We start from the raw sequence: 27,995 nt of genomic DNA, 5'->3' as shown, positions 1-27,995 counted from the left end.
GCATTGGTCACATAGATGACTTCGTTAAGGAAAGCTGCTTGAAAAGTGCTCATCTCTTCACTCTCCTCCCTTCCCCTCTCTTTAGTGCTTGAGTTAGTTGATAGAGACCAATACTGTAGGAATAGGCCACTTCTTGGCAAGTTTGGAAGCTTTAGTGAGTCTTGTTTTGGACGGTAGAACGGGGAGCATACAGAATTATTGTCGTGAGGATTGAGCTGGCAAAAGAGATTCTCCTGCCCCGTCCCGAATAGACAAACAGGAACAAGCTGAAGAAAGGCGAGAGAGAGAGTTGATACTGTCAACTCACCTCCCCTCGTCCACAATTAGGTGAAGACCGGGGAGGGGGGGCGGGAAACCCCAACGAAAAACCTTTCACCGCACTACACGATTCTTTCGCCAAGCGCTCTCTCAGACGTTTCCACTCCTGCCCTGCAAGCAAAGAGGTTTCATGAATGAAGTCCTCCATTTCTTTCGGGGCAGGCAAAGCTACAAGGATCTCGTGCGGCTGGCGAGCATAAGCAAGGTTATTAGATACCTTCAGTAAAATTTTATTTTCTTTTCATTTCCAGTAAACATTACGATAAAAAAAAAATTAATTCAATTGGATTTTTTTTTTAGTATTAATTGGATTTTTTTTTAGGAATAATTGGATGTTGGAATCTTCTTCCCCACGTATGGTGGAGCTCTTCCACTTGCTAACTTAATTCTCGCTCTCGATCGAAATTCAAACAGGATATACATCAATTAGTTGGGCCCATATTTAGCAATTTAATTTGTCCATTTTTTTCCTTTTCTTTTTATAAAAAAAATTAATGGCAAAACGTAACATCAATAGCAGTACATATTTCATAATTAAAAGTAAATATTGATATTTGTGGATGGACATTTCTATCAATTTTAAAATGCAAATGGAAGGGCGAATATCACTCATATGAACCTAAATACTAATTTTTTTTTTAATACAACTGTGGAGACCGGGATCGAATTCACCTCATGATTGGAGGCTCGCTTTGGCCTAAATACTAAAATTTAAAACGTGTTTAAAGGATGTAATATCTTGATTTTTTTTTTTAATTTTTTTCATTCAACAATCTATTTTAACTTTTTGTTCCCAACAATTTTCTTAAAAGTAATTCGGAGATGCTATTAATAATCTCAATTCAAAATAAGCAAATAGATATTTAAGAAACTGATCACGTGGCTGGCTAACTTATATGTCACTCTTCTTTTCCCACTCTTAATCAAATTCAAAAACAAAATATTTATCAATTAGTTAGTTCATGATTCTATATTTAGCAATTTAATTTAATTTGTGCACTTTTTCCTTTTTTTTTTCCTTCCAAAATTTAATAGCAAAAGCCAACGTTAATAGCCAGACAAAAACGATACCTATTAGAAAAAAAATCTCGTTTAAATACAAGAGATTGAGGTTGATACGAGTAGTTAGTTAATATTTTAACGAAATATTTATATTAAAAAAAAAGAGTGAACAAAATATGCTCAAATGAACAGAAATATTAATTATTAATAAAAAAGACTTTAAAAACCAGATTGGCCCAAACATAGGCCCATCATCAAATTTGTAATTCAAGGCTACAGATTTGATTTGTTTGATGAAATTTTGGTTCCAAATATAAGGTTTGGATTGTAATCACTTCCTTCTAACCTAAGTTGTAAATCAACGTGGCAGCATTTCACTAAAAAAAAAAATCTGTTTGGATAGGAATTTTCGGAAACACGACTTAGATAATTCTTTTCTAAAACAAATGGGTTGAGGTTGAGAGAATTGTTTTTTTTTTTTGAATAAATGATTTGAGATAATTGATCTTTCTTTTAAAACAAATAGGTTGACGTTCCAATATTTCCTCCTATTCTTGAATTTTTTTTTTTTGACACTTCTTTTGAAATTTTCTTTATATGTAATATTAATTTGAACCTTTAACATATGTGAGGTGTAATACATGACAAGATAAAGTTTAATATGTATTTTTTTTCATTATTTCATATATCACAAACTTATATCAATCTAATATGTAACGAGATTATCTTGTGACTATATTTACTGTAGTTATGATAAAGTTTCTATTAATGTAATATTATGTTATAAACTCATTTTATTTTTGTTTAAAAATAAGAACAATATTATATTATAAGTTGTATACTATTTTTAATTATTCAATTAAATAAATTTTTAATCATATATTTATTAATAAGTTTTCATATCCAACTGAGACGACTATTATATATCTATTTTATTTATATTATTATGAGAACCTTCAAATAAAATTTCAACCAATTCTTCAATTCAGAATCAATTTTTGAATCTATTATCAAACTTTTCAGATCGGGAAGCAAACGCACAAATTTTAAAAATTCGAAGTAAATGTGGAAGTAATGCAATTTGAGATTAGCAAAGAATTCAAATACCTTTATTGGCAATAAATTGGAAAAAGAATAACAACGAATAATTATTAATGTCTGTACAGAGTTTTCAAAGAAGAAAATGAAGCTGATTTGATGCATAGTTATTTGTTATCAGCTCTTAAAAACACGAGCTAATACCAAACAAATCCAATCAATCTAAACAAAATGAAACTTATTCACATCCTAAGTATTTACCCTAAAAGAATTCCTCAAAGAAATCAAACAGAAAACGTTTCAAAAATTTACCAGACGTGAACCATTCGATCTTGTGGAAGTCGATGAACAACTGGGCTGGAGCTTGAGGACTCGTTTTCACAATACGCATGGAGGAGTCTGATCAGAGATTTTGCCTTCCATCTTCCGCGAGATGTGCCTTCACTCACAACATTGTACAGCGATGACATCAGAGTTTGATTCTTCGCCATGATTGGAATTACCTCCAATCCGCCATTAACGCACAGAGCTACCAGTAAAAAAACAGAGTACTCTTTCCCTGCTATAGAACTACACGAATCCACAAACCCCATGATTGAATTCAAAGCCCCACACTGCAAAATTGCAGCAGCTCCATCGGGCCTTTCCGCCAGAGAGGCCAAAATCGCCATTGAATCTGTCATGAGGTTTTCCTTACCGGATGTCATTAGCAGATTGACCAACAGAGGAACTGCTCCGGCGGAGAGCACTTTCCGGTGGTTCTCCGGATGTACGAGAAGCCCGAATAGCGCAACCATGGCGTTCTTTTTGCTACGATCTGTTGTGTCCATGAACAAGTCCGTCAAAGCCGGAATTGCTTCTGGGATTTCCCCTATTAGCCGTCTGTACTCTGCGATTGAAGCCATGTAAAACAGAGCCCCGGCAGCGAGTTGGCGAGCTTCTATTCTGTAGCCCATCTGTAGAACATGAACAATTTCCTGCAAACCCCCGTTGCTCGCTATTGCACTTTTGCTTTGCGAATGCTTCGAGAGGTTCAATACAGCAGCAATGGCGTTCTCCTGCGTCAATACATCTAATGATCTCAACAATTTCAGTAAATTTGGAATCAAACCAGTTTCCACCAAGCAAGAACGATTAAAAATGCTTGCTTTGGATAAATGCTTGATCTCATAAGCGGCCCTGTTCTTCTCTTCTGACGTTCCCAATTCGAGCACGTCAGCTAAAAATTTCGCTAGCTCTCGGAAAATCTTCTCCGCCGTAGAACTACCCGCAGCAACCGTCCTAGTAATGTCGCGTTTTTTCCTGCCTGGTTCTGCAAAAGGGATCGAATTTTCCGTACAGTATTGGTGAATTATACGACGGAGAGCCAAATTGGGGATTAGTTCCCTGTTTTTCAGCTTCTCCCCTGTATTGGGGCAGATGAAATTTCCAGCCCTCAACCATTTTTGAATCGAAGAGCGATCGTAGGTATGCCCTGTCGCCACTGTCACAGGATCGATCATGAAATCTAACGAGATTGAGCATCGAAAATCATCTGGGTTTAAACAATGGAGAATGTCGGTTCTGAATCGGTCGACATGTCGAATTGCATCGCAATCGACAACATCGAACAAGATGCTCCTACAGTAGTTCATGAAAGCCATTAGATCGCTGAGAAAGGCAACATCTGTCTTGTCCCGACTCAGCCATTCGAACTCGATTTCTGAATCCAAGAATTTCACCTCCTTGTTGCACGAACTCCAATTCTCAATCCCAATATGATCAAGAACGCGTTTGATTTTACTCTTATCGGGAGCAGCACCATACTCGAATAGACTCAAAATTAATTTTACCTCGTTTATAATCTCTTCATCTCCGCGATCGACTTCGAACTTCGCTGTTCGTGCTTGTTTCATCACCAGCTCTAAATGCTCCTTAACCTCGATCGGTACATCGATCGAAAACAGGGGCAAAACATCCAGCGCTACGGCGACGGATCGGGCCAAGACCCGGAACCGATTGGCCACGAGTTCCGATTTCATGAGCATGAACAGACGAGCACCTTCTAGGGCACAGTCCTCCAAGAGAAACTGAATCTTCTGGAAGATAAAATGGAGTTCGGAGAAGCATAAAACGATGGAATCGGGAAGATCTGAGTCTCCATCTCGGATTTGTTCGAGGAACGTGAGGATGATTCCGATTTGGCGAATCGCTGCGTTCGCGTTTCGCTTGCTGCCGCCGAAGAATTTGGATCTGTAACCACAAATGTTTCGAGTGACATTGATCAGTGACGTCAACAGCTTCGCCGGAGCTATGCATTGGCAGGGTTGAATCGCCGGGAACGTAAGTATCCGGCGATCGGATTCATTTGATTTTTGAATCATTTAACAGAAAGAGGGAAAGAAGAAGAAAAAGTTGCTGTTTGGATTCTGGTGATTTGTTTTTGTCTCAAGTTCCGCCGCTAATGATACCATTATATAATAACTGATTAAGAAATTATCTTAGAATAGATTGTGGACACGTGTAGGTGGAAGATTGATCTATGCTATTTTTGAATTAAGGTAGGACAGGTGTACGTCCTGGATTTATGGTAGGGCAACTTCGTAGAAATCTACATGTACTACTGTCATTCTCGTGAAGACACGTGTCCCAAATTATTATAGTAGACTTTGACACATGAGGTTCGCCGACATTTAACCTGGATTTTTTTAAGTGAAAATTATTAAGCCAATAATTGCTTCAAATTTGACCAAAATTATTTTATTTTATGATTTATGTGAAATTTTTTAAAGTGGACTTTTTTTTTTCTTTCTAATATTCCTAAAAGTAAAATTAATATTGAAATATTGTAAATTCCAAATTAGTTATTTTTCTGTCCATTTGTCACATATAAACTGTTTTCTTTTTATTATGCTGGTAAATTTGAGAGATTTACAAGATCTTTGAGATTTGGGAGAGAATTTAGGATTTGGGAGGATTTGAATCCTCAAATCATATATTTTTTCACCTATTTAAATTCTCCTTCGATATATATATATATATATATATATTTTTTAATTTCAACCCTCAAAAATCTTTAAAGGAAAAAAAATATGATTTTAAAAAAATATATACAGATAGGAAGAGAGAAGAAGGGAGTTCGAATTATTAAAAAAATATATACAGAGAGGAAAATATATGACCCTTAGCCAGGCCCATTTTGTTTAAAGTTGGGCCGCCCATCCTCATGCAAAAAGAAAATAAAAATAAAATAAAGTTTCTATTATATGTTATTTGTATGGTACCATTTTTTAAAAATCATTTTTACATTAAATGTATAATATATAACACTGTTTCATTTAAATAATTAGGATAATCTGTGTTTCTTTAATTTGTTTTCATAATCTGCACATAATCTATTTTTGTTTTGTAAATATCATTTTATTTCAAATTTACATTTAATTTTTTTAAATTGATATTTGTTTTTTAATCTTATTTTTAATATCATTAAAATATTATGAACTATATATATTAAGCTCTTCGGTTTAAACCATGTTGAACTAAACCACCTTTCTACGTTTCAATATACTAAAAAAATTATTTAATTGAACAAATTTTGATTTTATATGAGTCCTCAACATAAATTCTTGTGTGTGTGGATATTAACTCTAATATCAATTTTAAATTTTTTTTATTAAAAGTTATATTGTAACATAAATAATCTTTCATTATATTAGTTTTATTATTTTGATAATATAAGAAATTACCTTGAAATAGATTGTGGACAGTAGGGAAGGATCCATGACAGGCCAAGGAAGGTGTCCCACGATATAATAATTATTATCTGATATTATATTAATATTTTTCTAATATTGCTACCAATAAAATTAGTTATTAAAATATGTATTCTCGATTTTAGGAATTAGAGAGATTTTAGGAAGTTCCGCAATCAATGTGGACACTTGTTCTTGATGGTTAGATTAGCGCCCGATAATCAATGCACAAAGTTACCGCTTTTTCTGGAATAAATCAAACAAACAGGAGCTCCCCAACCAGAGGGTTTGGCTCTGGACTTCCCCTCGATCTTGTGATAGACTGCCCTTCTAGGTTAGGGGCACTTGACAACTCATTCATGGGACATGATACTCAAAAATAACTCAAGTACTTGCTGCACTTTCTGAGAAAGAAGTCGTCCCAGGATTGGATTCGTACTTCTATTAACATGAATATAGTTTTATCCTCTCAATTTTCCATACAAATTCCCAACTAAGCACAATGATGCAGTTTTATTTTCCTCTCTATTCTTTTTCTATTTTTCACATTTGATACTTGTTCTTTTTATTTTCTTATTTTCTTTTAACTTCATTAAAATATTTTGAATTACATATATTGAGTTCCATTCTTTTAGTCTATGTTGGGCCAGGCCATACCACTTTTTATGTTTCAATATACTAAAAAAAGTCAAAAGAAATAATGTTTACAGTCTTTTAAACTTAATTTCACAAATATCTAAAGTTTTCCAATTTTACACTTTTAGATTTATACACGTAGGATTTTTTTATAATACCGATTTTACCTTTATTTATTATATTTACTTTTATTATAGTTATTTTTTTTTTTTTGAAAATTTAAAAGATTTGAATCCCTAAATTGTAATCTATCATTGTGGGTCCCATACAAAATTTCAACACTAATTATTCACCCCTCCAAAAAAGATTTATTCCCATGATTTACCATTATTATTAATGGAAAAAATATCCAATTTAATCTCTCTTCATGTGTAAATTCCCATCGGTTTTTGGAAGCCACAAGATGTATTTCAGATTTGATTCCACAGGTTTCTGTCCGTTTGAGCACTTTTTCCCCATATATCCGAATATATCCCTATACACAAAAAGGTAAAGAGTGCAAGGCAACCATTATAAGATATATCCCCATATATCCGTACACACAAAAAGGGAAATGCACAAATTTGTTATGGTGCATGCTAAGATCAAACTCACTATAAGATATTCCCATATAACCCTATATATACAACTATTGGATACTACTAGGGTATGGAATGAACATTAGGATATATTGGAATATATACAAAAAAAAAATACAAGAAAAGGGTACAGTACAAACAAAAAAAACAAGATTTTCAACATTATGATATATTATGATATATTGGAATGCAAACTTTTTGATCGGGATAAATGGAGACGAACTGCTCCGACGACGGAGAAAAAATGAGGTGGGGACCGGAGACGAATGAGCGAACAGAAACGGAACGACAGTAGAAAGGAAACGGACTGCTCGGCGACGGGAACGGAAGGCGCAAGCAGTCGGAATTAGAATAATCCCGACGAATAGAGAAGAAGACACGAACCATCACTATTTTCGAATTTGGGGAATTTAAGGATATTTTTGAAAGTTTTCGAATTTGAGGGATTTGGAGATATTTTTGGATGCTTTGGTATTTTAGCTTCTTTTAGAAAGTATCATTAAGCAATATAATCTTCCAATTAATGAATTCTAGAATTTAAAAATCAATCAATATTAATTTGTATATACAAAAGGATAGTTTTGTAATTTAGGTGATGGGTACCATTTTAAATAAGTTTGTTTCATGACAAAAGTGTAAATTCCATACCTTCCATCGTTTTATGTAATTAGGATCGCCCTACTAATCTCAAGAAATTTCATTTTATATGAGTCATCGGTGTGGATATTAACTTTAATATCTATTTTTTTGAGTTCCTTCAATTCGTGCATGTTCCTCGCCGCTGCGACAGCCTTGCCGATTTGCTCGCTAAGCGCTCCCTGCACTCTTTGTCTTCGTGCTCTTGGTTTCATGAAATTCCCCCTTGGGTGCTACGTCTTGGGGAGATTGATGTAATTTCACCTTTTGTCCATGTGGCTTAATGATATTTCTATTTTCTAAAAAAAAACGGTGGATATTAACTCTAATATATATTTTTTATAAAATTATTATTATTATTAATTTTTTTAAACATATTTTTTATAAAATTATTAATAAATATATTGCCACATAAATTATTTTTATCGCTTAGTTTTATTATTTTGAGAATATTTTTTGGCGTTCTTACTGTATTTCAATTTGTTACACGAATAATAATTCAAGTCAATTTTTTTTTCTAAAAAAACTACTTTTTGAATAGAAATTTAAAATTAATTATAACTCTTTCAAATATCATCGAAATAAGTAAATAAAATTACACTTTCTTAAAAAATAATTAAGACATCAAATATTTTTTTGAAAACAAAAATATCCCAATAAAAAACTAGGCCTATGTCATAGTGGTGTGGCAAATAAATAGCTATAAAGTTTCGGCGAATTAAAGCATTGACTTCTAAGTCGTCTATCACATTAATCAATTACTTCTCTCTTCGTCTACTTGTTGATACTAATTCATAAATTGATGCACAAATTTGAAGAAGCGCTTGGACTCACAAATTTATGTAATTCAGAAATCGCATTTGTACATTTTATATAGCTACATATATACAAAGCTACAATATCTATATATACTATATTTTCTTTTTGAACCCATAATACGTTTTCTAAACTTTATCGAAGATATATATCTTAATCTATAGAGTTGAGTTCATGTATGTTAGTTATTAACTATTTAACTTTAGGATGAAACCGTAGGACGCTACTCAAATAACATTGACACATGTGTCAAAATTCATCAATTTTTCCCACCAAGTTAAAGAAAAAAATTGCAGGGTAAGAAAATTGTTAACCTCTAATAATGATATATAACAAAACCTATAATAACATACCAAACTAAGACCAGAGTAGAAACCAAAATTTCAATTTATGTATAGTTTGTTAGACCATAGGGAATGATAATAATACAGCAAGTCCCTTAATAGTAAATGTCAATATCAATACTCAAATCAAATCAAACTCTCCCTCTCAAAGCCAGCTATGGCACTTCTGGCCAATGAAGAGACAAATAAATGGCAATTTCAGCAGCTCCTTATCAAACCAAACTTTACTCCCCAATCAAATCTTTCTTCTCTTTTTCATACTTTTGCTTGGCCAACACAAATCTCTAGCACAGTAGCTGGAGATCTCAGGTGTTTTGTCTCTACTCACATCACAACTTTTCCCTTCAATGAAAAAAGTGAAAGCTAGATCAGCCCAATGGGGAGAATCAGAATCCTTCTTTTTAAACAAGTTCAATTATAATGTTTGAATTTGTTTAATAAAATGATTGTTTTGATCACGATTTCAAGCTCCAACTCACGATCCCAGCTACAAAATCAGTGGCAAGACACGTTATTATGTCTTTTAGATGTCTAATCAGCTCTAATCACCTCCAATTTGACAATAATGAGCCAAAAAATTTGGCTTTGCAACAGGAGATTCCAAATGTCCCTTTTTTTTATTCGAGGAAAATGGTCGGTTTTCCTTCTTGTGGCCCATCACAGTGCCCATAACTAACATCAGAATTCAAAAGTGAGCCTCTGGTTCATGAACTGTTCTTTCTGGCAAAAAAGCAAATCAGAAAATAGTTTAGTAAATGTCTTCCTCAATCACCCCACCTTTCAGACAGCCCCACAAGCCATATTGGCCAAAGTTCTTAAAATCAGCCCAAGAGAGATACTAGGAAGGAAGGAAAGGGGCGAGCCATCAGCCAGCTATTGAACAACTAAGAAAGTTCATATTCTCTTAGAAACTCCCAATATAAAAGCCCAATTCTTCACAGCCCTTTGTTCATTAAGGAAGGAAATTTCCAGAGGAATAATGGAGTTTCCCCTTTTGGGCATCATCTTCTTGTGGATGTTATTTGCAGTCCCTTCTTGTGGAAGATTTTTTTACACGCCTCCAACTGTTCCACGTTTGACGGATCTCGTCCCTCATGTCTCAATCGATCAGTGCTTTGCCAAGATGTTTGGGGCCTCAAATATCCAGCTGATGAATAATGGGTCCTTCCTCAATCTCACTCTAGACAAAGTCTCTGGTAAAAGAAAAGTCCCCTTTTGATCTTTAGCTTCTTTTTAGTCTTCTGACTTCATTTGCATTCATAATGTTCTTCTCTGTTCGTTTTTGGAGGTGCTGGTCTGGTCTCCAGAAACAAATACCATTATGGATTTTTCAGTGCTTCAATTAAGCTTCCATCAGGGCTCACTTCAGGGGTTGTAGTGGCATTTTATGTAAGTTTCCTTTTTTCTATTGCTCTCTGTTTGGGTGACCAATTTGGTTTATAAGAGATGGAAGCCATATGCAGCTGTCGAATGCAGATGCCTATCCCCATTCTCACGATGAGATTGACATTGAGCTGTTGGGACATGACAAGAGAAAAGATTGGGTTATTCAAACAAATATTTATGCCAATGGAAGTGTCAAGACAGGAAGAGAAGAGAAATTTTATCTCTGGTTTGATCCCAGCGTGGAGCACCATGATTACACCATCATTTGGAACAATTATCATATAGTGTAAGTGCACGAAATTAAATCACTAAAAGAAAATCAGATTCCCCTGTTTCTTCTTTCTAAAGATGCCCAGAAATTTGAGCAGGTTTCTGGTGGATAACGTACCAGTTAGAGAGCTGCGCAATTCTGAAGCTTTCTATCCATTAAAACCAATGTCAGTTTTTGTCACAATATGGGATGGTTCAGAGTGGGCAACTCATGGGGGAAAATACCCAGTTGACTACAAGTATGCGCCATATGTAGCTTCTTTTGCAGAAATGGAGATCAGTGGCAGCATATCAGATTCCAAAGCCAATGTTTCGAGCCCAGATACAGTGGAGGGGCCAGAATTTATCAAGCTAACACAGCAGCAAATGGGGGCAATGGATTGGGCAAGGAGGAAGCTAATGTTCTACTCCTATTGTAAAGATACATCTAGATACAAGGTTGTGGCACCAGAGTGCAAATAGATATGTTTTTACTTATTGACATCATTCTTTTGAGTGTTCTCATAAATTTTAGGTTAGAAAGAAAAGAGTGTGTTGTAGCCTTGTTATACCATAATCATTAGGGGGAGCCTCCAGTGTATTACATGGGATGGAAGAAGGAACACGTTTGTCTTTGTGCTTCTCTTTTGCTTTTTTTTTTTTTTCCTCTCTTTCTTTTTGGAAAAACAATTATCCGTTGGGCATATTTGTTTAGTATTATTGTTCCACAGACAAGTAAAAGAATAATACTACTTCTTGACCGGTAGATAGAAATTACCCGTCGAGCATCATTATATTTTTCACAAGTTAAATGGAAGAAGGTAGAAATGAAGAGAAGACGACCATTTAGTTTTAGTCCACGTGAATATTTCTATTTTCTACTCCGAACAATATTTAGATACTTTTGCAGAAAAATAGAGGTTTTTTCTACTTTTCAAAATATTAAAAGTTGTCTTTTTGGCAAGATACTAGAGAGATGTAGGATGGGGCAATTACTTTATGTAGAAAGATGTGCCCAAGATAGTGCAAGAAACATCTCACGTGGGAATGGCAAAATCCCATATTTTGGTTCAAAGACAGAGATGCTGGTCGTGGTCGATAGTTGACCGGAAAACTGATTCCAATATGAACTTTCGTACTGAAATAAAAGAGAGCTTCACTGGAGCCGTCGAAAAGCAAGGAGAACCTGGTACATTTACAGTTAAAAATTGACTCCTCCTATAGGCTTTACAAAGTGCATGGAAATGGAAGATCGGTTTTATAATCTAATAAGAAGCATCTTCCATAGACGCCACAGAACCCACCTCCCTCCCTCTTTGAACCACCAAAATCAATGTGATCTGACACCTACAGAGAAATAAAGGCACCCTGTCCTCGATGAAAAGAAAAAGAAATATTACATTAAGACGGCAAGATCTTGGATGCTTGACGTGACGCACGTGGGCTACTCAATGGGTACAGTGCACTAATCTTGTAACGTTAACTTTGCACAAAATCAATGTCGTAAACTTTCTCATGGGTGTGTACTGGGATGTACAAGTTTTGACGATATTCAACTCATGGAAATCAGACGGTTTTCATGATGTGCTGACTATTATTTGATGGCACTGGTTAAGAGACTAACTTTCTTGTCCTACCACCAGGTACAGTGTATGGCAGGCCAATATAATATATCACGGGCTTGCCAAAAGGCTAATAACTCAACACTTGTAAAGCTGTCCCAAAAAACATGAGCATGATCAAACTATTGGAAGGAGAAAAACCTTCGTGTTATAGAAACATAAATTCCTGTGGCTCTCTCTTAAGACTGAATTACAATGTGTCGTCATAAACGTATATATCCATGTATGCTTACAGCAAGAGCACGAAAAAGGACATTTGATTGTCTAATGTCTAATGACTCAGTTTTTCCTGATCTTTGAAAATGTTCCTGTTTCGGAAAAGTAGGTGCTCTGAGTTCCACTGCCTAGCTGGTTCAAATGAGCCTGAGGATTCGACAGTTCAATCCCCTGCAAGGAAAACAGGAAATCCTTACAACCTAGAAATTAAGCATCTGGCCAGTGTCATGAAAAAGACAATTACTTGTTGAGGCTAACTTAGATAACATAGGAAGATATGGTGAGGAACGCAAGAAATACCGACTTGTACAGGTGTAAATGCTAAACTTGATGTCAGCCCGGATGTAGCACCACTGCTACCATAACGTTTTTCCTTGAACCTGAAAATAATTTAGAAAGAAAATATAAAAAATAACCCAATAGTGAGCTGCAGATATCTGTGGTGGGGAGGATTTTGTGTGTGAAAGATATTAGGACCAGCTCAATGCCATGACTTACTTCTTAACAACTTTAGCGGCAAGCTTGCTTTGAGCAGCTGACACACGCAGCTTGCCACTCCCAGCCTGCCCAAGCATTCCATACCCTTCCCCTAATCCATCTCCTGTTTTATGTGCAGAAAGAATGAAGAAAGTGAAATGTTTGTGCAGAATATTATTGCAGAATGCTCAAACAACTACTTTTTCCATCCAGAACAGATTTCTACCCTTCCCCTAATCCATCTCCTGTTTTATGTGCAGAAAGAATGAAGAAAGTGAAATGTTTGTGCAGAATATTATTGCAGAATGCTCAAACAACTACTTTTTCCATCCAGAACAGATTTCTAAATATGCTGGTATTCAGAAGAAAATAAAACCAATTCTGATATGAAATATTTCTTCAAGAGAGGGAAAGACGGTTATGGTAGTGTTACTTGCAATTCAGAAAATTTACTGGTTCACCAGACAACTTGGCAACTCATGCTTATTGAACAACCCAACATTGCATCCATACTGACATGTAATGTGAAATGAAGCAGAAGCAGGACTAAAATTTCATCTATCCAGATTACTCAAAATTTAAAGAATGCTTTACCTAAAGAACTCTCTTCAGGCACCCCAAACTGCATTCTGTTGGCTAGCTTCCTCATCTCTGTTGTTGCATATCTGACAAGGAAAATCACATCAATCCATGAACACCAAAAACTGCAACAAATCAAAGCTTCTATAGTTAGAGAGATGAAAGACACATGTAACATATCAGTACCTTTCCTTCATCTTCCTTAGTCGACGCCCACCTCTCTTCTTTTTGGGTTCTGAATCAGGGACTGGAAGAGGTTTTGGTTGTTTTGCAGGTGGAGGTTCTTGCCACTTCTCAATTTTCTTAAGGATCTCGTCTTTGAAAACTCTTCCAGTCTTCCCAGTAGGATCCCCCCTGGTAGAGTCAACACGTGCTGCAAGTGTTGATTTTGCAGCTATGAGTCGACAAGCACGCATCTTCAAAGGAGGAGGTGTTGATTGGAATATCTCTGTTTGCTCAATATAACCTACCCGAAACTGTGAGGTCGCTGTGGAAAACCCAGCAAGATTTTTTTTCTTTGCACCAAGAAGCTGAACATTGCAAGCAGGCATCTTAGCTAAAGCAGCAAGACCACCAGCAGTTCCCATTAGCTTTGCTGCAACAGCACTTCCAACTATGGCTGAAAGATTTGGTGCAATATATCCCATTCTACTTTCAACAAAATTAAGGACCTTTTTCTTTGCTGAATCTAAAGCAAGAGCTCGGTCACATGCATCAATTGTTTTCTGGAGAATTTCTTCTGGAAGCGGCTTGCCACTTGTGGTGGATGCAGTAACTGAGACAACCATAATGACAGCAGAGGGTAAAAGGCCTTCTAGATCAACAAGAGTCAAATCCATTTCGTTCCCAATCTTTTTAACAACTCGAGCATAATCGATTGGGTGGTGCACAAGTGATTCAAGCTCTGGAAATTTCAATCGATATTTATCACGTATAAAATTGTGAATAATAATAATTTCATTCTCAATATCCACTGACAGAGAGTTGCACTCCACAATCAGTTGGTACTCAGGATCATCTTCCAAGACTAATCCTTGATTGGAGATGTTAGAATCCTTCTGCAATGCACCTTCCACTTTCTGTCATTCAGATGGCAACAGAAAAGTTAGTGACTTGGAAATGAGGCATCACAAATAATATCATGTATGCACACTAAAATATTTAACATTTCAAATAGAGGAGTTATGGTTCAAGTAACATCATTGTTGTGGATAGTAAAATTGAAACGGTCATCATAACTTGCATAGATTTTCACAATCTTCAAATGTAATATTATTTAGAAACAATGAATTGCCAAGAAGACACATCCAACAATTTTACAATAACCCATAAGCCATAACTTATCATTCAATAAAAGATTAAAAAATAGACAAGACAGCAGGGATCCAACGCATGCATTGGGTTTCTTCCAACCCTTTTATCTTCAAGCCACAGCATATGCCCTAATCAATAAGGAAATTATCATGTAAACTAACCTGCATTATATCATTGTATCTCTGCGTTTTCTGCAATTTTGATACACTATCCAGATCATCATAATTAAGGCTTTCTAGGTCGGCAAGGTCCCCATCAATATCCTCTTCCATATTTTCAGCATCGACATCTTCTTCATCCTGTAGACAGCCAATAACTATTGCCTCAAAATATAAGGTAGATGGATTTACACTACTAATAGCATTATTATGACTTTGCTTTCCAGAAAGGAAAGTAAAATTCATTACTTACCAGAAAATTGTCTTCATCAGAGAGTTCATCAAGATCTGCTAGGAAAGAATCAGCCAAAGTAGCCTACAAAACACAAGAAAAGAATACGACAGTTAATAATCAAGATAATTAACATTTTCAAGATAGATTCTAATAAATCACGGAAAGAGGTAGCGTCATGTCAAGTTGAAATGCCTAATAAAAAAGATAAAAAATAAATGCTTTAAAATAAAGTAGAAACAAAAGAAACGATTCTCAACTTGTTCAATTATATAGATATCCCTTACGCAATTATACAATTGAAGGAAGAACGACAGCAACATAGCATCAGCAGAAGACTAAGAACTGAGCTACAGATTCAATGATATATTCCCAAACCCACAATGTCTAGTAGATAAGTCAACTCAAGTTTACACGCAAAATCATAGCAACTGATACAGACCAGCATACAGAAAGTTACGAGTGCTCATTAGTTTTCAGTTTCATTGCTGTTAATTAGTTACTAATTACTGTTGATAATTAGTTGTATTACTGTTGTAAAGGGCTGATAATCAGTCAGATAATAGTGCAGAACTACCCATGCCTATAATAGGCTGTATTCGGCGTACTCTTCACTAATTCTCGATTAAAGAGAATATTAGTACTATTTCTCTGCATTTGTCATTGTCCTATTCTCTTTTAATTTTGATGGCCATGGTATCAGAGCTATGAGTCTAGCGACTAGGGCACGATTTGTTTTTCAATCGCTCGTGAGAAGCAGTAGAACAATGGTGATTTTATCAAACACTGAGGGAGATGATCTAAAGGCTTCGAACCAGAACACTCTTACAACAGTAATACAACTAATTAACAGCAGGAATTAGTAACTAATTAACAGTAATAAAACTGAAAACTAATGAGCACTCTTAACTCAGAAGAGAGTGCTGAAATCAAAACGTGTCAGAGCCGCAAACCAAAGAGAGAATAGGTTACTGACCATTTTCTAAACTGCGCTAGAAGATTACAAAGCCTTCCTGGTCGTAAACAATTCAGCACCAAGTTGAAGAATAGCTGAATAACAAAATTTCAATTTCCATGGTCAAGGGAGCATATATATACACAAACCTAATGTATAAAATCACACTCCGATGCCTTTATCCCAAAGAAAAAGAAAAAGAAAATACCTAACGACGATCGAACACGGTAAACTACTGACGGTGGCGCGATGTATAGGAAGTCGGCGGCATCACCTCGCGGCGGTGCAGAACCCTCCGGCGAACCCACGCGAAGTCAGACCCGAGCGTCGGCGACTCTCCACGGCGATTACCACGAGAGGCGGTGCGTTCTCCAAGCAGCGATTCGACGAGCCCGTGACGTCCTCACACCAGATCGGAGAGAGACGAAGATAGGGTGGTTGTCAAATGGGCTGGGCTTTGATTTAACTTTTAAATGAGGGAGAGAATGTAATGGGCTGGGCTTCTGCTATTAACGAAGCATAATTTTCAAATTGGTTCGGCTCGATTTTCTTTTCGGTCTTCGTAAGCCGGCCGATACTGACCGATTGATTTTTGTTTTTCTGAATGTCTGAACCAAAACTGAAAATCGAACCACCATCAGTTTCGGTCAGTTTTGTCGATTTTATCGATTTTTCCTTAGCATCCCTATTAGTTGTTGTTTCTAAATTCATTTGATCATATAGATTGAACATTTGTTTGGCAAATTTATTTTTTAAACGTATTTTTGGATTTGTAATTCAAATGGTAGAAAATTGGATTCAACATTTTCAAATTTAAATTTGAAACTTTAAAATTTACGGTTAAAAAAATTATTATTTTGTTTATAATTTCTCTTTTCTTTCTTTTTTTTTCAAAACTAAAATAGTTAAAACATAATATAATTTTTTTTTAGTATAACATGTTGGGATGGAGAATCGAAGGTATATGCCAATTACCACTTTGACAACGTAATATATTACTGTTACCTAACAATTGTACAAAATTTATAATCTATATATTAATAAATCAATCAATAATATTTTAATTGGACTAAATATTTAGTTGACAATTAATAATATTTTTAGATTGAGTGGTAGTTTATTTATCTATTTTTGTTAAGACATGTATGATTGTGTCGAAGTCGGGTTGAAATTCCAATGATTGGAAACATAATGAAAAATATATTGGTTTAGGCTGGTTGCATGAAAGGGAGGTAGTCAGCAAGCAGCATTGACTATGTTAGTTGGAAAATCAAAATGGGTTTGATATTGCACAACCATTTAGAAAAAGGAAAAAAGAAAAAAGAAAAATTGGTCAAAAAAAGGGTGATCCAAAAATGCAAGAGAGTAAGAGGTAGCCCCCACCTGAGGCCCCAATTCAACAATTATTCAATAATCTTTGTCCAGTTCTTATGATTGAAAATGATGCATGCTTTTTCTTGTCGTCTCAATCAAACAATCTCTGCAACCTCAACTTCTCAATTTCCTCATTTTAACTTGTTTTTTTTTTTTCTTCTGTATTTTCCACATAAGTTGGCGACTGGAGACCAACGTATTTTGCCCCAACTTGACTTCCCCATAACCTAAACTGGTAATTTAAGTCTTGTTTCTTTTTTGTTTATATAAGGAACAGTAGACTGAGGCCAATTGCCATCTACAACTTCATATGTCACCATAACTATTTTAGGGATCAACAAAAATAAAATAAAAAGGGTACCATATGTGGGATCCGGTAAATTATTCAATAGTAAATACTTGTTGCCATTTATTTGAGAAACTCTTTAAGTCAAGAAATATATTGAACATAAGTAAATTTTTTTACAACACTTGGAGAGGGGTGTCGATTATAGTTGAATTAAATTTAAATTCAAATCGGTAAATATAAAGTAATTATATTATATGCGGTTGGATATGAAGGGATATAGTCACTGGTACTGGAATTTATTCTTTAGCTAGCTTTGAGGGGCTACTTTTTCCGTTCCTTTTGCAACTTGTTGGCTCCACTCATAACCAAAGGTTTGGGGAATTGATTACTGGCTTTGAATGGAGTACTTAAAAGACAAATCAAAATAAAGTGATTTTATGTTATGATATCTAAACTAGTCCAACTATATTAAAATTGCCAAAATAAAGTGAAATGATGATAATTAATCAAATCAAATTAATGAAATTAATTTGTCTAATTGAGATTATTAACTCAAAGCCTTCATCATCATACATCATAATACGCTTTGTACAAAATTTTAGGGAAAATTTTTTTATTATAAGTACAGAGAGAACAGATTCTCTATAAATCTCTTTGGAGCCACTTTAAGAACAATATTTCTCCAGCCACATTATGCTTTTTACCTTTTGTTTTACAGATAAACAAAATTCAAAGCATGTTTTTTTTTTTTTATATATTTAAGCAATTATACAACGTACCAAATCACAGTAGTATAGTTGCGAGTTAATTCTGAAATTAATCATCATATAAAGTATAGTTTCACTAATAAGTTATATGCGGTAAAAAAGAAAGAAAAAATAAGGTAAATATCACACATAATTTTAATAAATAAGGTAAAACAGTGTCGAATCACGTAGTTTTGTTCACGATTTTTTTATTAGAAATAAATTATTTAAAGATATGCCTAGATGGGTAGTTTTGAGGCGACTTCTATTGAGTAAGTAGAAAAAGATACGTGCAACAATTGTGAAAATTAGTTTTAATAATTATAATTTGGCCAAAAAATTTAAAATAAAAGCCAATTAAGAAAATAAATAATTAACGACAACAATTAAAATAATTTGTTTAATATTAGAAAAAACTAAAACAACTTTTTTTTTGTTGGTTAAAAATTTAAAAACTATTTTAAATTACACATTTTAATTTGGCATAATTTCATTTTTGTCTTCATAAAAGTTTTCAGCTTAGGTTATACGGTTTGAATTAGATTTCAAGATATTCCATTAATCTCTATAGTTTGATTATAAGAGTGCTGGTACAGGTGTGGCAAAACAAATCTAATTAATGGTAAATATAACAACTATGTGAATTTTCAAATATAACTAAAAAAAGAACAGAACTCAACCCAAATTTGTTCATGAAAATATTAAAACAACAATGAAATATCTCTGTTTATTAATGATAGACTTCTTTAGAAATATACTATATCATTAATGAACATTTAGGCATCTAGACAAATATTAAAAAGAGAGAGAGAATTATGTAAAAATTTTGAAATAAGCATGATTTAAAAAAAAAAATTGCTATATCAAACCCGTTCAAATCATAAAAACCAAAGGGAAATTAAGGCATGGAATCAAATTTGTAATTGAGAAAAATAAAAATAAAACTATGCCAGAATATTTGGAGGTTTATGAAAAATTTCGAATCTATTTTGTTTAGAATATAATTGAACGAAGATTGAAGATTGGGATGGGGGAAAATGCGTAAATCGAGGCGAGTAAAAAAAAAAAAAAAGGGAAAAGAAAAAGAAACCGTAACTTGTTTTTTCTCCAAAAGCGAATCCTTTCACGGAACCCTTACGATTATATAAATGGATGAAGAAGTGGGTCATTTTGTTCAGTGCTCACAGGTCTCAGCCAAACGGGTCAGATAGCAGCACTCCCCTCTTGGGCCTTGTTTTGGGGTTTGGAATTTCAGTGAGGTGAAGGAGGAATTATGGCAGCGGAGCATGGCGTTGGGTCGGCTGCCGATGCGGCGGCGAAGAAGCCGGAGGAGAATGGGGTATCAGCCCCCGCTTTGGTCACAGCGACCGAGGGGAAGAAGGAGCCCGATTGTATTTCCTCTGTAATTCCTGGGTGGTTTTCTGAGATTAGCCCAATGTGGCCTGGTGAGTTTTTCTTCTCTAATCTCATATTTTTCATTATTTGTAGTCTGTTTGGCTGCTGAGATTTGTTTAGATGATGATTGATGAACAATACCACGGAATCCAGTTTTTCTCTTCCTGCAAATATATTTCTTTGGGTTTTTTCGCTTTGGCTTTCATTTTCGTTGAGAAAATCAAACGATTCGATATCATGCAGGAGAGGCACACTCCTTGAAGGTGGAGAAAATTTTGTTCCAAGGGAAGTCTGATTACCAGAATGTTTTGGTCTTTCAGGTATTGTTATATGAGGATGAATCTTCTGATATTTTGTCTTTCACTGTGAATTTTGCCCTCGATGGGCTGATGTTGGAGTTTTGGTTTATGTGCCCTGCAGTCATCAACATATGGAAAGGTTCTTGTTTTGGATGGGGTGATTCAGCTTACAGAGAGAGATGAATGTGCTTACCAAGAAATGATCGCTCACCTTCCACTTTGCTCAATTCCAAACCCCAAAAAGGTTTTTTCTCTTTGTGGAATAATTTGAGAATGTTTTAGAACTTGTATATGGAGTCATAAGTTTTTTCATACTCTGGATGGTATATGGTCTAATACCTTTGATTATTAAGAAACGAGATGCGGAGCAGGGGATGTCAGTGACATTTTTGTGGATATTTCATTATAACTATTTGCAGCTGAGATTCATATCAAATATTAAGTTTTAAGGTTGTTTCGTACTATCTCCTGGAAATAATCCATGCGGGCGATTGATGTCTGGCTATGCCATTTTTACTAGTTCGAGCTTATCATGCCTTATGTTCTCCTTGTTGCAAACCTGAAAGAAACTTTTTGTCCTTGATCCATGCAAGGAAATGCTGTGACGGGGGCTATGCTAATTTGTGTTTTGTTTTCTTGTTTCTTCACTCAATTTCTATCTTATTAGGTTCTAGTTATTGGTGGAGGAGATGGTGGTGTCCTGCGAGAGGTGTCTCGCCATTCATCTGTTGAGCAGATAGATATCTGTGAAATTGACAAGATGGTAGTTGACGTAAGTAATAACTTCCCAGGATTATCGGTTATTCGAGTACAAACTTGCTATAGATACTTGTGGACCTGTGGTGCTCATATGCTTATGACAAATGTGAGGAAACACTTCTTATTGTGATCGAATACGGTTGCCTGCATCTACCTTTGCAGGTTTCCAAAGAATTTTTCCCACGCGTAGCTGTTGGATATGAGGATCCTCGCGTCACACTTCATGTTGGTGATGGTATATGATCAATCATTTTTCTCTTCAGTTCCCATAACCCCACCCCCTCTATCTGAATTGTTGTGTTTATCGGCATGCTTCTCATTTTGCAGGGGTTGCATTTCTGAAGGCTGTTCCTGAAGGCACATATGATGCAATTATTGTGGATTCTTCTGACCCTATTGGTAATCATATCCTTCTCATATCCCGGAACAATGTTGGTTGTTTTGAAAATAATGTCATTCATTTGTCATCCTTCAGGTCCTGCACAAGAGCTTTTTGAGAAACCTTTTTTTGCTTCGGTTGCCAAAGCTCTTCGACCGGGAGGTGTTGTGTGTACTCAGGCAGAGAGCATATGGCTTCACATGCACATCATTGAAGATATTGTGACAAACTGTCGCCAAATATTCAAAGGCTCTGTCAACTATGCGTGGACTACAGTTCCTACATATCCAAGGTACACAGCTTTAACAATTTGACATCCCCCGGGCCTGCGAGCATCGGGCTTTTGCTTTTACTTTCTGCTTGACTGGTTCACTTAGAATTTATACAAAAAGCTCAGTTTTCTTTTACAGTTCACCATTCGAATATAGTTCTGTCTTGTCATTGGTCTTGTGAAATTTCTATGCTTCTGTTCTTAATTGCTTTTCTAACAATCAACCTGGTCGATGTTTCAGTGGAGTGATTGGGTTTATGCTCTGCTCAACTGAAGGACCCCCTGTTGATTTCAAGCATCCGGTCAACCCGATTGAGGATAACGGTAGCGAAACTGCGAAAGGTCCACTCAAGTTTTACAACTCCGAGGTTGGATCTTCTGTCACCCTTTCATATCCTGATTTATCACTCCTTCCATTTCACATGAACTCAAACATATCTTTCCATGTTTGTTGATATCTTCAGATTCATACAGCAGCTTTTTGCTTGCCTTCTTTTGCTAAGAAGATTATCGATTCAAAAGTGAAATGAGTATCGCTCCCACAGCAGCAATGAAGAAGCAAAGATTGGTTGAATGTCTTGGAGTTGAGGCTTAAATTATAGTTCCTTGATGACGAAGTTAGATGTTAGCAGTGGCGTAAATGAAATTGAAACGGTTGCTTTTTATTTTGATTCAGCATCATAAAGTTTCTTGAGGCTTTATGAATAATAGAAACAGCTCTTGTTTTCCCCACAATTTTCCATCTTTTTCCTTCTGTAATGTGGTATCTGAGGTTCATTCAAGGTTCAAGAAAATAACACTTGGGATTTCATTCTGCTTTCTCATACCTGCGTCTTGGCATTTTTACCGTCGAACAACATTAGAATTCAATTCCATAAAAGTTAGCAAGTTTCCAGTATAATCAGATGGGGCGATGAGAGATTTTATGAAGCCATCAGTTCAAGAAGATACCTCACAATAAAATCAATGATTCTTTAATTGAAACGGGCTGGTCTTGATGTAATTCTCAATGCAAACAACAAACATAGCATAGAATCTAAATATACTCTAACCAACCAAAGCATTCCCAATTACCAAAGTCCTAGACCCTCAAACTACAAACGAGAGAGAGTAGTCAACAAACACTGGAGGGCCCAGAACCATGATGTTAACTGCTTTCACCATCTAAAAGCAAATCACTAGCAGTCTTTAATAATGAGAAGTACGATTGGTGCAAGATTTGGTGGAGCAGGCCAAAAGTTGGGGAGAGCAATAAACGAGTTGAAGCTCACAAGATGCTGGTGTTATAAAAGAAGAATCTCAGGATAGTTTCGCGCATGCATAGAAGCTCGTAAAACGCTGATAGACGAGAAGATGATGAGCAGACAATCACATAAAACCAGCTTCATCTTCTTCAACCAGCTAAAAAGGTTTAAATAAATGGGATGCCTTCTTGCAGAAGAGTGCAATACAAACAGCATGCAACCAGTTGTAGAAACAAGAAGATGATTGTGGAGCAGAGTAGATATTGAGAACCGTGATGCACTAAGATGCAGTTAGCTGAGTAACGATGCCATTTATAGCCGAAAATCACACCTCAAAAACAAAAACAACCAACAGATAGATCTTTAGGGGCATCCAATGAAATAATAATAATAATAATAAATAGATGGTAAGGTATATATAAAACTCTAGGTAGTATATATGATTTTTAAAGCAAGAAGAGACCTCCGAGTTTCAGCAGGCGGAAGAGAGCCAACACAAAATGGTGCCGAACAGAACCCCATTTCGTGGCTCTTAAAATACTTCGTAGACACCCATCCATATCCAGGTTTCAAAGAGAACCAATTGTCAGAGATGAACTTAACTACATGATTCCGGTTCACTCCACAATTCCTATTAGAACTACAGTATAGCAGAAACACCATCATCTAAGTTCTACCAGCACTGCATCAGCCTTGATTCCAGCCTCAATCTCTGCAATAATGATAAACAGGCAACTCTTAGATTGATGCATATGCATCTAAAAAAGGAGAAGTCATGGAATTTATAGCTGAATCAGCTATGTGTCGACCTGCATTTGTAGATAATCATTCGTACTTTAAAGACGTTATATATTCATTACTTGCTCAATGTCCAGGGATGTCATAGGCCTCCAAATGGGGCTCATTGATGACCTGGATTCAGATTACAAAAGTACCAGTGCCTTTCAAGAGAACATTATATCCACTGATCCTAGTTCACTCTTACTATACTCCCAATGATAGCCCAGGATCAACCTGTTTGAGGAAATATGGTTCTCTATCTCTCACTAATTAGCTAAGAATTCTCCTCCACTTTTCAGTTTTCACTATTGGAGGCCTAAGTTTGGATCAATGGGCAACGTCATTATACTGACCTCCATGTCACAAACATTTATTTGCAATAAAAAAAAATTTAATTTGCTACACAGGTTTTACCGACTAGTTGTCATGTTATAAAAGTAACGCATACCCATTAGCATAAGGTGAACTGCGACGAGCATGGCGGTATGGAGGAGACCTGCTGTAGCTCCGACCACGCTTAGGAGGTGTAATGCTGCGGCGTCTTGGGGATCTTTTGCCACGAGGACTGTTGCTCCTATACGAGATAAGGAAAAAAGTGATAGAACATCAAAATCCAAAGTTTAATGAAACCACCCGTTGGTTTGGCACCAATTAGATCACTTGTTGTATTTAAAAAAAACGTGTGCACAACTTTGACACACCTGCGACCATATCTTTCATAACTAGGACTCCTACGACGACGAGGGGAAGGACTACGACGCAGACCACCTCCTATGCTTCGTGAAGCCCCACGGGAGCGACATTCTCGAGCAAAATGACCAGGTTCACCACATTCATAACATTTCAGATCATCACCACCACCACGGCCACGACGACCGCCACCACCTCCACTGCCTTTAGCGTTATGAGAAAGCTCCACACGCCAACCATTTTTCCCTGTTAAAGAGCCCAGAAAATCACATATAAAATTTAAACTCGAGACAATGAAACTAAGTTAAACACAGCCATAGGGAACTTAACAAAAAAATTGAATAGAAACCAGATAACCAAATCCAAGAATCTAAAGAATGTTCAATTCAAGTAAATTTAAGAAAGTATAGTACCATAACTATTAAGGATTTAAGAGGTACAAACAGTTTTTTTTTTAACACTGAAAAAGAGCACCTTTATTTAGTGAGAGACAAAATAGTAGGGGGATAATGAATCACCCTACAAGCCCTAGGAACTTACGGAAAAGGATCCCAATTGGCTTGGATCAAAGGTAGATTGTAATTTCAAAAAATCTTTTGATTTAGAGCACCATAGAGAGGAGAAAAGTCTAACAAATTAGGAGCTATAGCCTAGAGGTCAGGAAGCACTGGCTTTGAAGCTTATTGCAAGTGTTTAGCCCATTATGGAATAAAGTCCACAGGAAGACTTAAAATGTTAAACCTTCTTAGGCACTTTAGCCTTCCACACCAAATAAATCAGGTGCTGGTTCAAGATAGACTAAAGAGGGCATCAAAACATGCTTTAAAAGAATGGCTTCCAATTTCCATAACCCTAAAGGCCTCAAGTTTCCATATCTTAGAATCACGAGAATTCCCAAAATCACACCTTGAAGCATATTGGAGAGATCGATCCATTCACTACACTCTTTTTTCATTAAGGTGCCTTCTAAGAATAAAATTGACATTTAAATAAGCCACTCGGTTTCCATGATTTAGTTCATTTTTGTGGACAAAAATTGATACTAAACTAGACCCATTATAAAAATCTAATTTGCAGTGGTAATGAGAACTAGATGGCAGATAAAGGTGAGGGGGGAAAAGCACTTACTGAGTTCGCTGATCATAGTTCACTAGTATTTGAGAAAAGGTTTGTGTATATATACATATGAAAGCAACCATAGTTTGATAGAATGAATGAAAAGCAAAACTTGATGTCTGCTAGAAAAAAATCAAAATTTTATTTCGAACTGACCATCCAATGCTTGTATTGCATCTAGAGCATCCCTGCGATCATCAAACTCAATAAATGCATATCCTGGAGGCCTTCTAGCAACCCAAACGCTGTATTATTATATTCACAGACAAATAATTCAGAATGCAGATTAATACGATGGAACAAGGGACTAGGGAGCAGATATATTCTTTTAAATTAAAGCAAGTGGAGGATACAAATTGTAAAGTGTAAACTTTCTCATGTTAATAGTTGATGCAAGATCTAGACCTTTAGAAATATAACACTGCATTTTGCTGAATTACTGCGAGCCTTGAGATATGGGCCATGCAGATTGATCCCACAAATCTCAAGAAAAGCCATAAGATCTCGAAGAGTCCGTGTTCCAGTTTCTTAAACAAATTATACTGACGAGAACGAAAATATTGGTCTAATGCACAGAACAGAGTCCAAATATTGAACTCCCACTGCTGGCAGGCTAAAACCAGCCTATATTCTATGGTAATACACAGATTTAAAATAGACGTTCTGGTATGAAAAGTGACAAAATGCGGCTTTTTTCTTCCCCTGCAGAGTGATGAGATGTCCGGCTTTGGCCAGGTTAAAACGCCACGGATTAATAGTTAAGCGCCATACAAAAACTAGGGCCAATGCTGAGTCCAGTTACTAAAATCGGCTATAACGTAAATACCACCAAACTACCACTGACAGACCCAGGGACTTAAAATTTTCCCCTTTCGGACGATTTGGTGAATGTCTTAAGTCAAAAGGATGTTAATTAAAATAAAAACATGTGAAGGATGCCTCTATATAAAAATTTCAAACGGAAATTACCTCCTAAGAACACCGAACATTCGAAATTCATCTTCAAGATCCCTCTCTGTAACGCGTGGATCCAGATTACCAATGTAAACTCGAGTCATTGTTCCGAACAAGCGAAGAACCACCTGAAAATAGTAAAAGACTAAACAATCCCGGGGAAATATGCTAGTTTGAGAAGACGAAATCGTTCCTAAAAACGACAAGAAAACAACAGAAAGGAGCTAGTAAACATAAAGAATAAACAAAGAGAAGTTTCCTTCGGCAGCACTTGCAGGAGCCAATAACAATGGAGGGAAAAAAAAATGGAAATCGGAGCGCTAGTTTAAGGATTATAATAACGGTTAAAGACATGGAGAAAAGTTAGGGTTGTGCTCTTCGATCGCGCAGATGAAGCGTACCAAGAGAAACGATCTCTCAAAATCGTCAAAGAGTTCGATCAGATCCCCCGGTGATAAGGTAAGAAGCGGCGCCGGCGTAGTCGCAGAGCTCCGATGCTCGGAAGTCTGCAGAAGGTGTCAGTCAAGCGATGAGTGAGACTGGTTCCGGTAGTCGATGCCATGGCAACCATATTGGGCCGAGCAGCTCTTACCGATTTGGGCCGCACGAACTTCTACTGTACAATTTCGGCCGAGGAGTCCTTTGGGCCTCAATCGGCCGTCCTTTTTTTAAAATAATTTGTGTATGACTAGAAATAAAAGGATTTGAATCAATGAATGGGTGTCATTTGTCAATCCATCCTATTTGATATTTGAAAATAAAACAACGGTTTTTGTACAATTGTTTAGATATTTTTACGTAATTTTTTTAACCATTGCTGAGCTATTTTAGTTTCAAATTTTAATAATTGCTAAAATTCTATTGGAAACATTCTTTTTCTTAAATATATATATATATATATATATATTTAATACAATGAGTATTTGAACTAGCGACATTTTAGTCTAAGATAAATTCCTTAATCAATTGAATTAAAATCAAGTTGACTATTAAATTACAAATTTTTTTTATTTCCATTTAAACTTTTTGTAATTTAACAAAGACGAGATATTAAAAAAAAAGTCTGTTTTTACATAATTTAATTAGCTTTTTTTAGATGCAGTTGGAATCGCTATTAAAAAAAAAAGTGTAGTTGGAATCTTTTATTTTATTGAAAATGTAATACTAAAATAATATATTTGATCTATTTATTTAATACACGTTAATGAAAATCAAAAATGCAAAAATTGTAATCGGTCAGAGTAACTTTTATTACTTAATTTCAAATTTCAACAAAACAAAAAATGAGACTTCAGAATACCCATTGACTGGAAACTTAGAAAGTCTTAAATTATATTTTCGTCCCCAAATTTAATTTTATACATTAAATTTCACCGTCTAGTTTTGGTCTACCAACTTCTGTAAAGGTTTAG

The 27,995-nt window shown here is 35.7% G+C and overlaps 5 protein-coding genes across 8 annotated transcripts; 2 read left to right on the top strand and 3 right to left on the bottom strand.

Annotated features, from left to right (window-relative positions):
- Positions 1-2,407: 2,407 nt before the first annotated feature.
- Positions 2,408-4,781, bottom strand: LOC111019071 (U-box domain-containing protein 19-like). The gene has a single exon (XM_022295354.2). It carries the CDS (start codon positions 4,719-4,721, stop codon positions 2,667-2,669), a length of 2,055 nt encoding a protein of 684 aa, XP_022151046.1. The 5' UTR covers positions 4,722-4,781; the 3' UTR covers positions 2,408-2,666.
- A 5,030-nt stretch (positions 4,782-9,811) lies between these two features.
- Positions 9,812-11,377, top strand: XTH33 (xyloglucan:xyloglucosyl transferase 33). The gene is made up of 4 exons (XM_022295449.2): positions 9,812-10,295; positions 10,388-10,488; positions 10,563-10,771; positions 10,854-11,377. The coding sequence occupies exons 1-4, from the start codon at positions 10,079-10,081 to the stop codon at positions 11,215-11,217; spliced, it is 891 nt and encodes a 296-aa protein (XP_022151141.1). The 5' UTR covers positions 9,812-10,078; the 3' UTR covers positions 11,218-11,377.
- Positions 11,378-12,450: 1,073 nt separating this feature from the next.
- On the bottom strand, positions 12,451-16,719 carry EMB1220 (pre-mRNA processing ribonucleoprotein binding region-containing protein). 3 transcript variants are annotated; one of them, XM_088117728.1, is made up of 9 exons: positions 16,496-16,717; positions 16,309-16,382; positions 15,354-15,416; positions 15,104-15,258; positions 13,815-14,707; positions 13,644-13,714; positions 13,071-13,173; positions 12,877-12,952; positions 12,451-12,743 (listed from the first exon to the last, which is right to left on the bottom strand). In XM_088117728.1, exons 4-9 carry the CDS (start codon positions 15,212-15,214, stop codon positions 12,636-12,638), a joined length of 1,362 nt encoding a protein of 453 aa, XP_087973854.1. In that variant the 5' UTR covers positions 15,215-15,258; positions 15,354-15,416; positions 16,309-16,382; positions 16,496-16,717; the 3' UTR covers positions 12,451-12,635. The 3 variants fall into 3 exon arrangements, with proteins under 3 accessions (XP_087973854.1, XP_022151138.1, XP_022151139.1); XM_022295446.2 differs by having other exon boundaries at positions 15,104-15,241; positions 16,496-16,716; XM_022295447.2 differs by lacking the exons at positions 12,451-12,743; positions 12,877-12,952; positions 13,071-13,173 and adding an exon at positions 13,249-13,294 and having other exon boundaries at positions 15,104-15,241; positions 16,496-16,719.
- Positions 16,720-19,859: 3,140 nt separating this feature from the next.
- Positions 19,860-22,623, top strand: LOC111019077 (spermidine synthase). The gene is made up of 9 exons (XM_022295361.2): positions 19,860-20,141; positions 20,335-20,411; positions 20,512-20,634; positions 21,058-21,162; positions 21,312-21,384; positions 21,477-21,548; positions 21,625-21,820; positions 22,041-22,167; positions 22,264-22,623. Exons 1-9 carry the CDS (start codon positions 19,970-19,972, stop codon positions 22,327-22,329), a joined length of 1,011 nt encoding a protein of 336 aa, XP_022151053.1. The 5' UTR covers positions 19,860-19,969; the 3' UTR covers positions 22,330-22,623.
- Positions 22,624-22,751: 128 nt separating this feature from the next.
- On the bottom strand, positions 22,752-27,142 carry RSZ21 (RS-containing zinc finger protein 21). 2 transcript variants are annotated; one of them, XR_002602499.2, is made up of 7 exons: positions 26,985-27,142; positions 26,599-26,711; positions 25,786-25,874; positions 24,525-24,759; positions 24,272-24,397; positions 23,507-23,755; positions 22,752-23,374 (listed from the first exon to the last, which is right to left on the bottom strand). XR_002602499.2 is itself a non-coding variant. In XM_022295362.2 (6 exons), the coding sequence occupies exons 2-6, from the start codon at positions 26,685-26,687 to the stop codon at positions 23,749-23,751; spliced, it is 546 nt and encodes a 181-aa protein (XP_022151054.1). In that variant the 5' UTR covers positions 26,688-26,711; positions 26,985-27,142; the 3' UTR covers positions 23,421-23,748. The 2 variants fall into 2 exon arrangements, 1 of the variants encoding a protein (XP_022151054.1); XM_022295362.2 differs by lacking the exon at positions 22,752-23,374 and having other exon boundaries at positions 23,421-23,755.
- Positions 27,143-27,995: the final 853 nt, after the last annotated feature.

Source organism: Momordica charantia, assembly GCF_013281855.1.
Source record: "Momordica charantia cultivar OHB3-1 chromosome 9 unlocalized genomic scaffold, Mcharantia_2.0 BLBB01000009.1, whole genome shotgun sequence".
NCBI classification, from domain to species: Eukaryota; Viridiplantae; Streptophyta; class Magnoliopsida; order Cucurbitales; family Cucurbitaceae; genus Momordica; species Momordica charantia.
The sequence above is the reverse complement of the archived record's forward strand: the minus strand, read 5'-3'. Positions and strand labels throughout refer to the sequence as shown.

Bases quoted from the DNA above. Each gene is read 5' to 3' on its own strand.
- EMB1220 (XM_022295446.2), bottom strand. The intron at 15,242-15,353 runs GTAAGTAATGAA...GGCTGTCTACAG, and splicing joins CTGATGAAGACAATTTTCTG to GATGAAGAAGATGTCGATGC. The intron at 12,953-13,070 runs GTAAGTCATGGC...AATTATTTTCAG, and splicing joins GCCGCTAAAGTTGTTAAGAA to GTTCAAGGAAAAACGTTATG.
- LOC111019077 (XM_022295361.2), top strand. From the start codon at position 19,970: ATGGCAGCGGAGCATGGCGTTGGGTCGGCTGCCGATGCGGCGGCGAAG. The intron at 20,412-20,511 runs GTATTGTTATAT...TGTGCCCTGCAG, and splicing joins AGAATGTTTTGGTCTTTCAG to TCATCAACATATGGAAAGGT. The intron at 21,549-21,624 runs GTAATCATATCC...GTCATCCTTCAG, and splicing joins GGATTCTTCTGACCCTATTG to GTCCTGCACAAGAGCTTTTT.
- RSZ21 (XM_022295362.2), bottom strand. From the start codon at position 26,687: ATGACTCGAGTTTACATTGGTAATCTGGATCCACGCGTTACAGAGAGG. The intron at 25,875-26,598 runs GTAATTTCCGTT...ATAATAATACAG, and splicing joins ATGTTCGGTGTTCTTAGGAG to CGTTTGGGTTGCTAGAAGGC. The intron at 24,398-24,524 runs GTGTGTCAAAGT...TATCTCGTATAG, and splicing joins TATGAAAGATATGGTCGCAG to GAGCAACAGTCCTCGTGGCA.
- LOC111019071 (XM_022295354.2), bottom strand. From the start codon at position 4,721: ATGATTCAAAAATCAAATGAATCCGATCGCCGGATACTTACGTTCCCG.
- XTH33 (XM_022295449.2), top strand. From the start codon at position 10,079: ATGGAGTTTCCCCTTTTGGGCATCATCTTCTTGTGGATGTTATTTGCA. The intron at 10,296-10,387 runs GTAAAAGAAAAG...TCGTTTTTGGAG, and splicing joins CACTCTAGACAAAGTCTCTG to GTGCTGGTCTGGTCTCCAGA. The intron at 10,772-10,853 runs GTAAGTGCACGA...AAATTTGAGCAG, and splicing joins TGGAACAATTATCATATAGT to GTTTCTGGTGGATAACGTAC.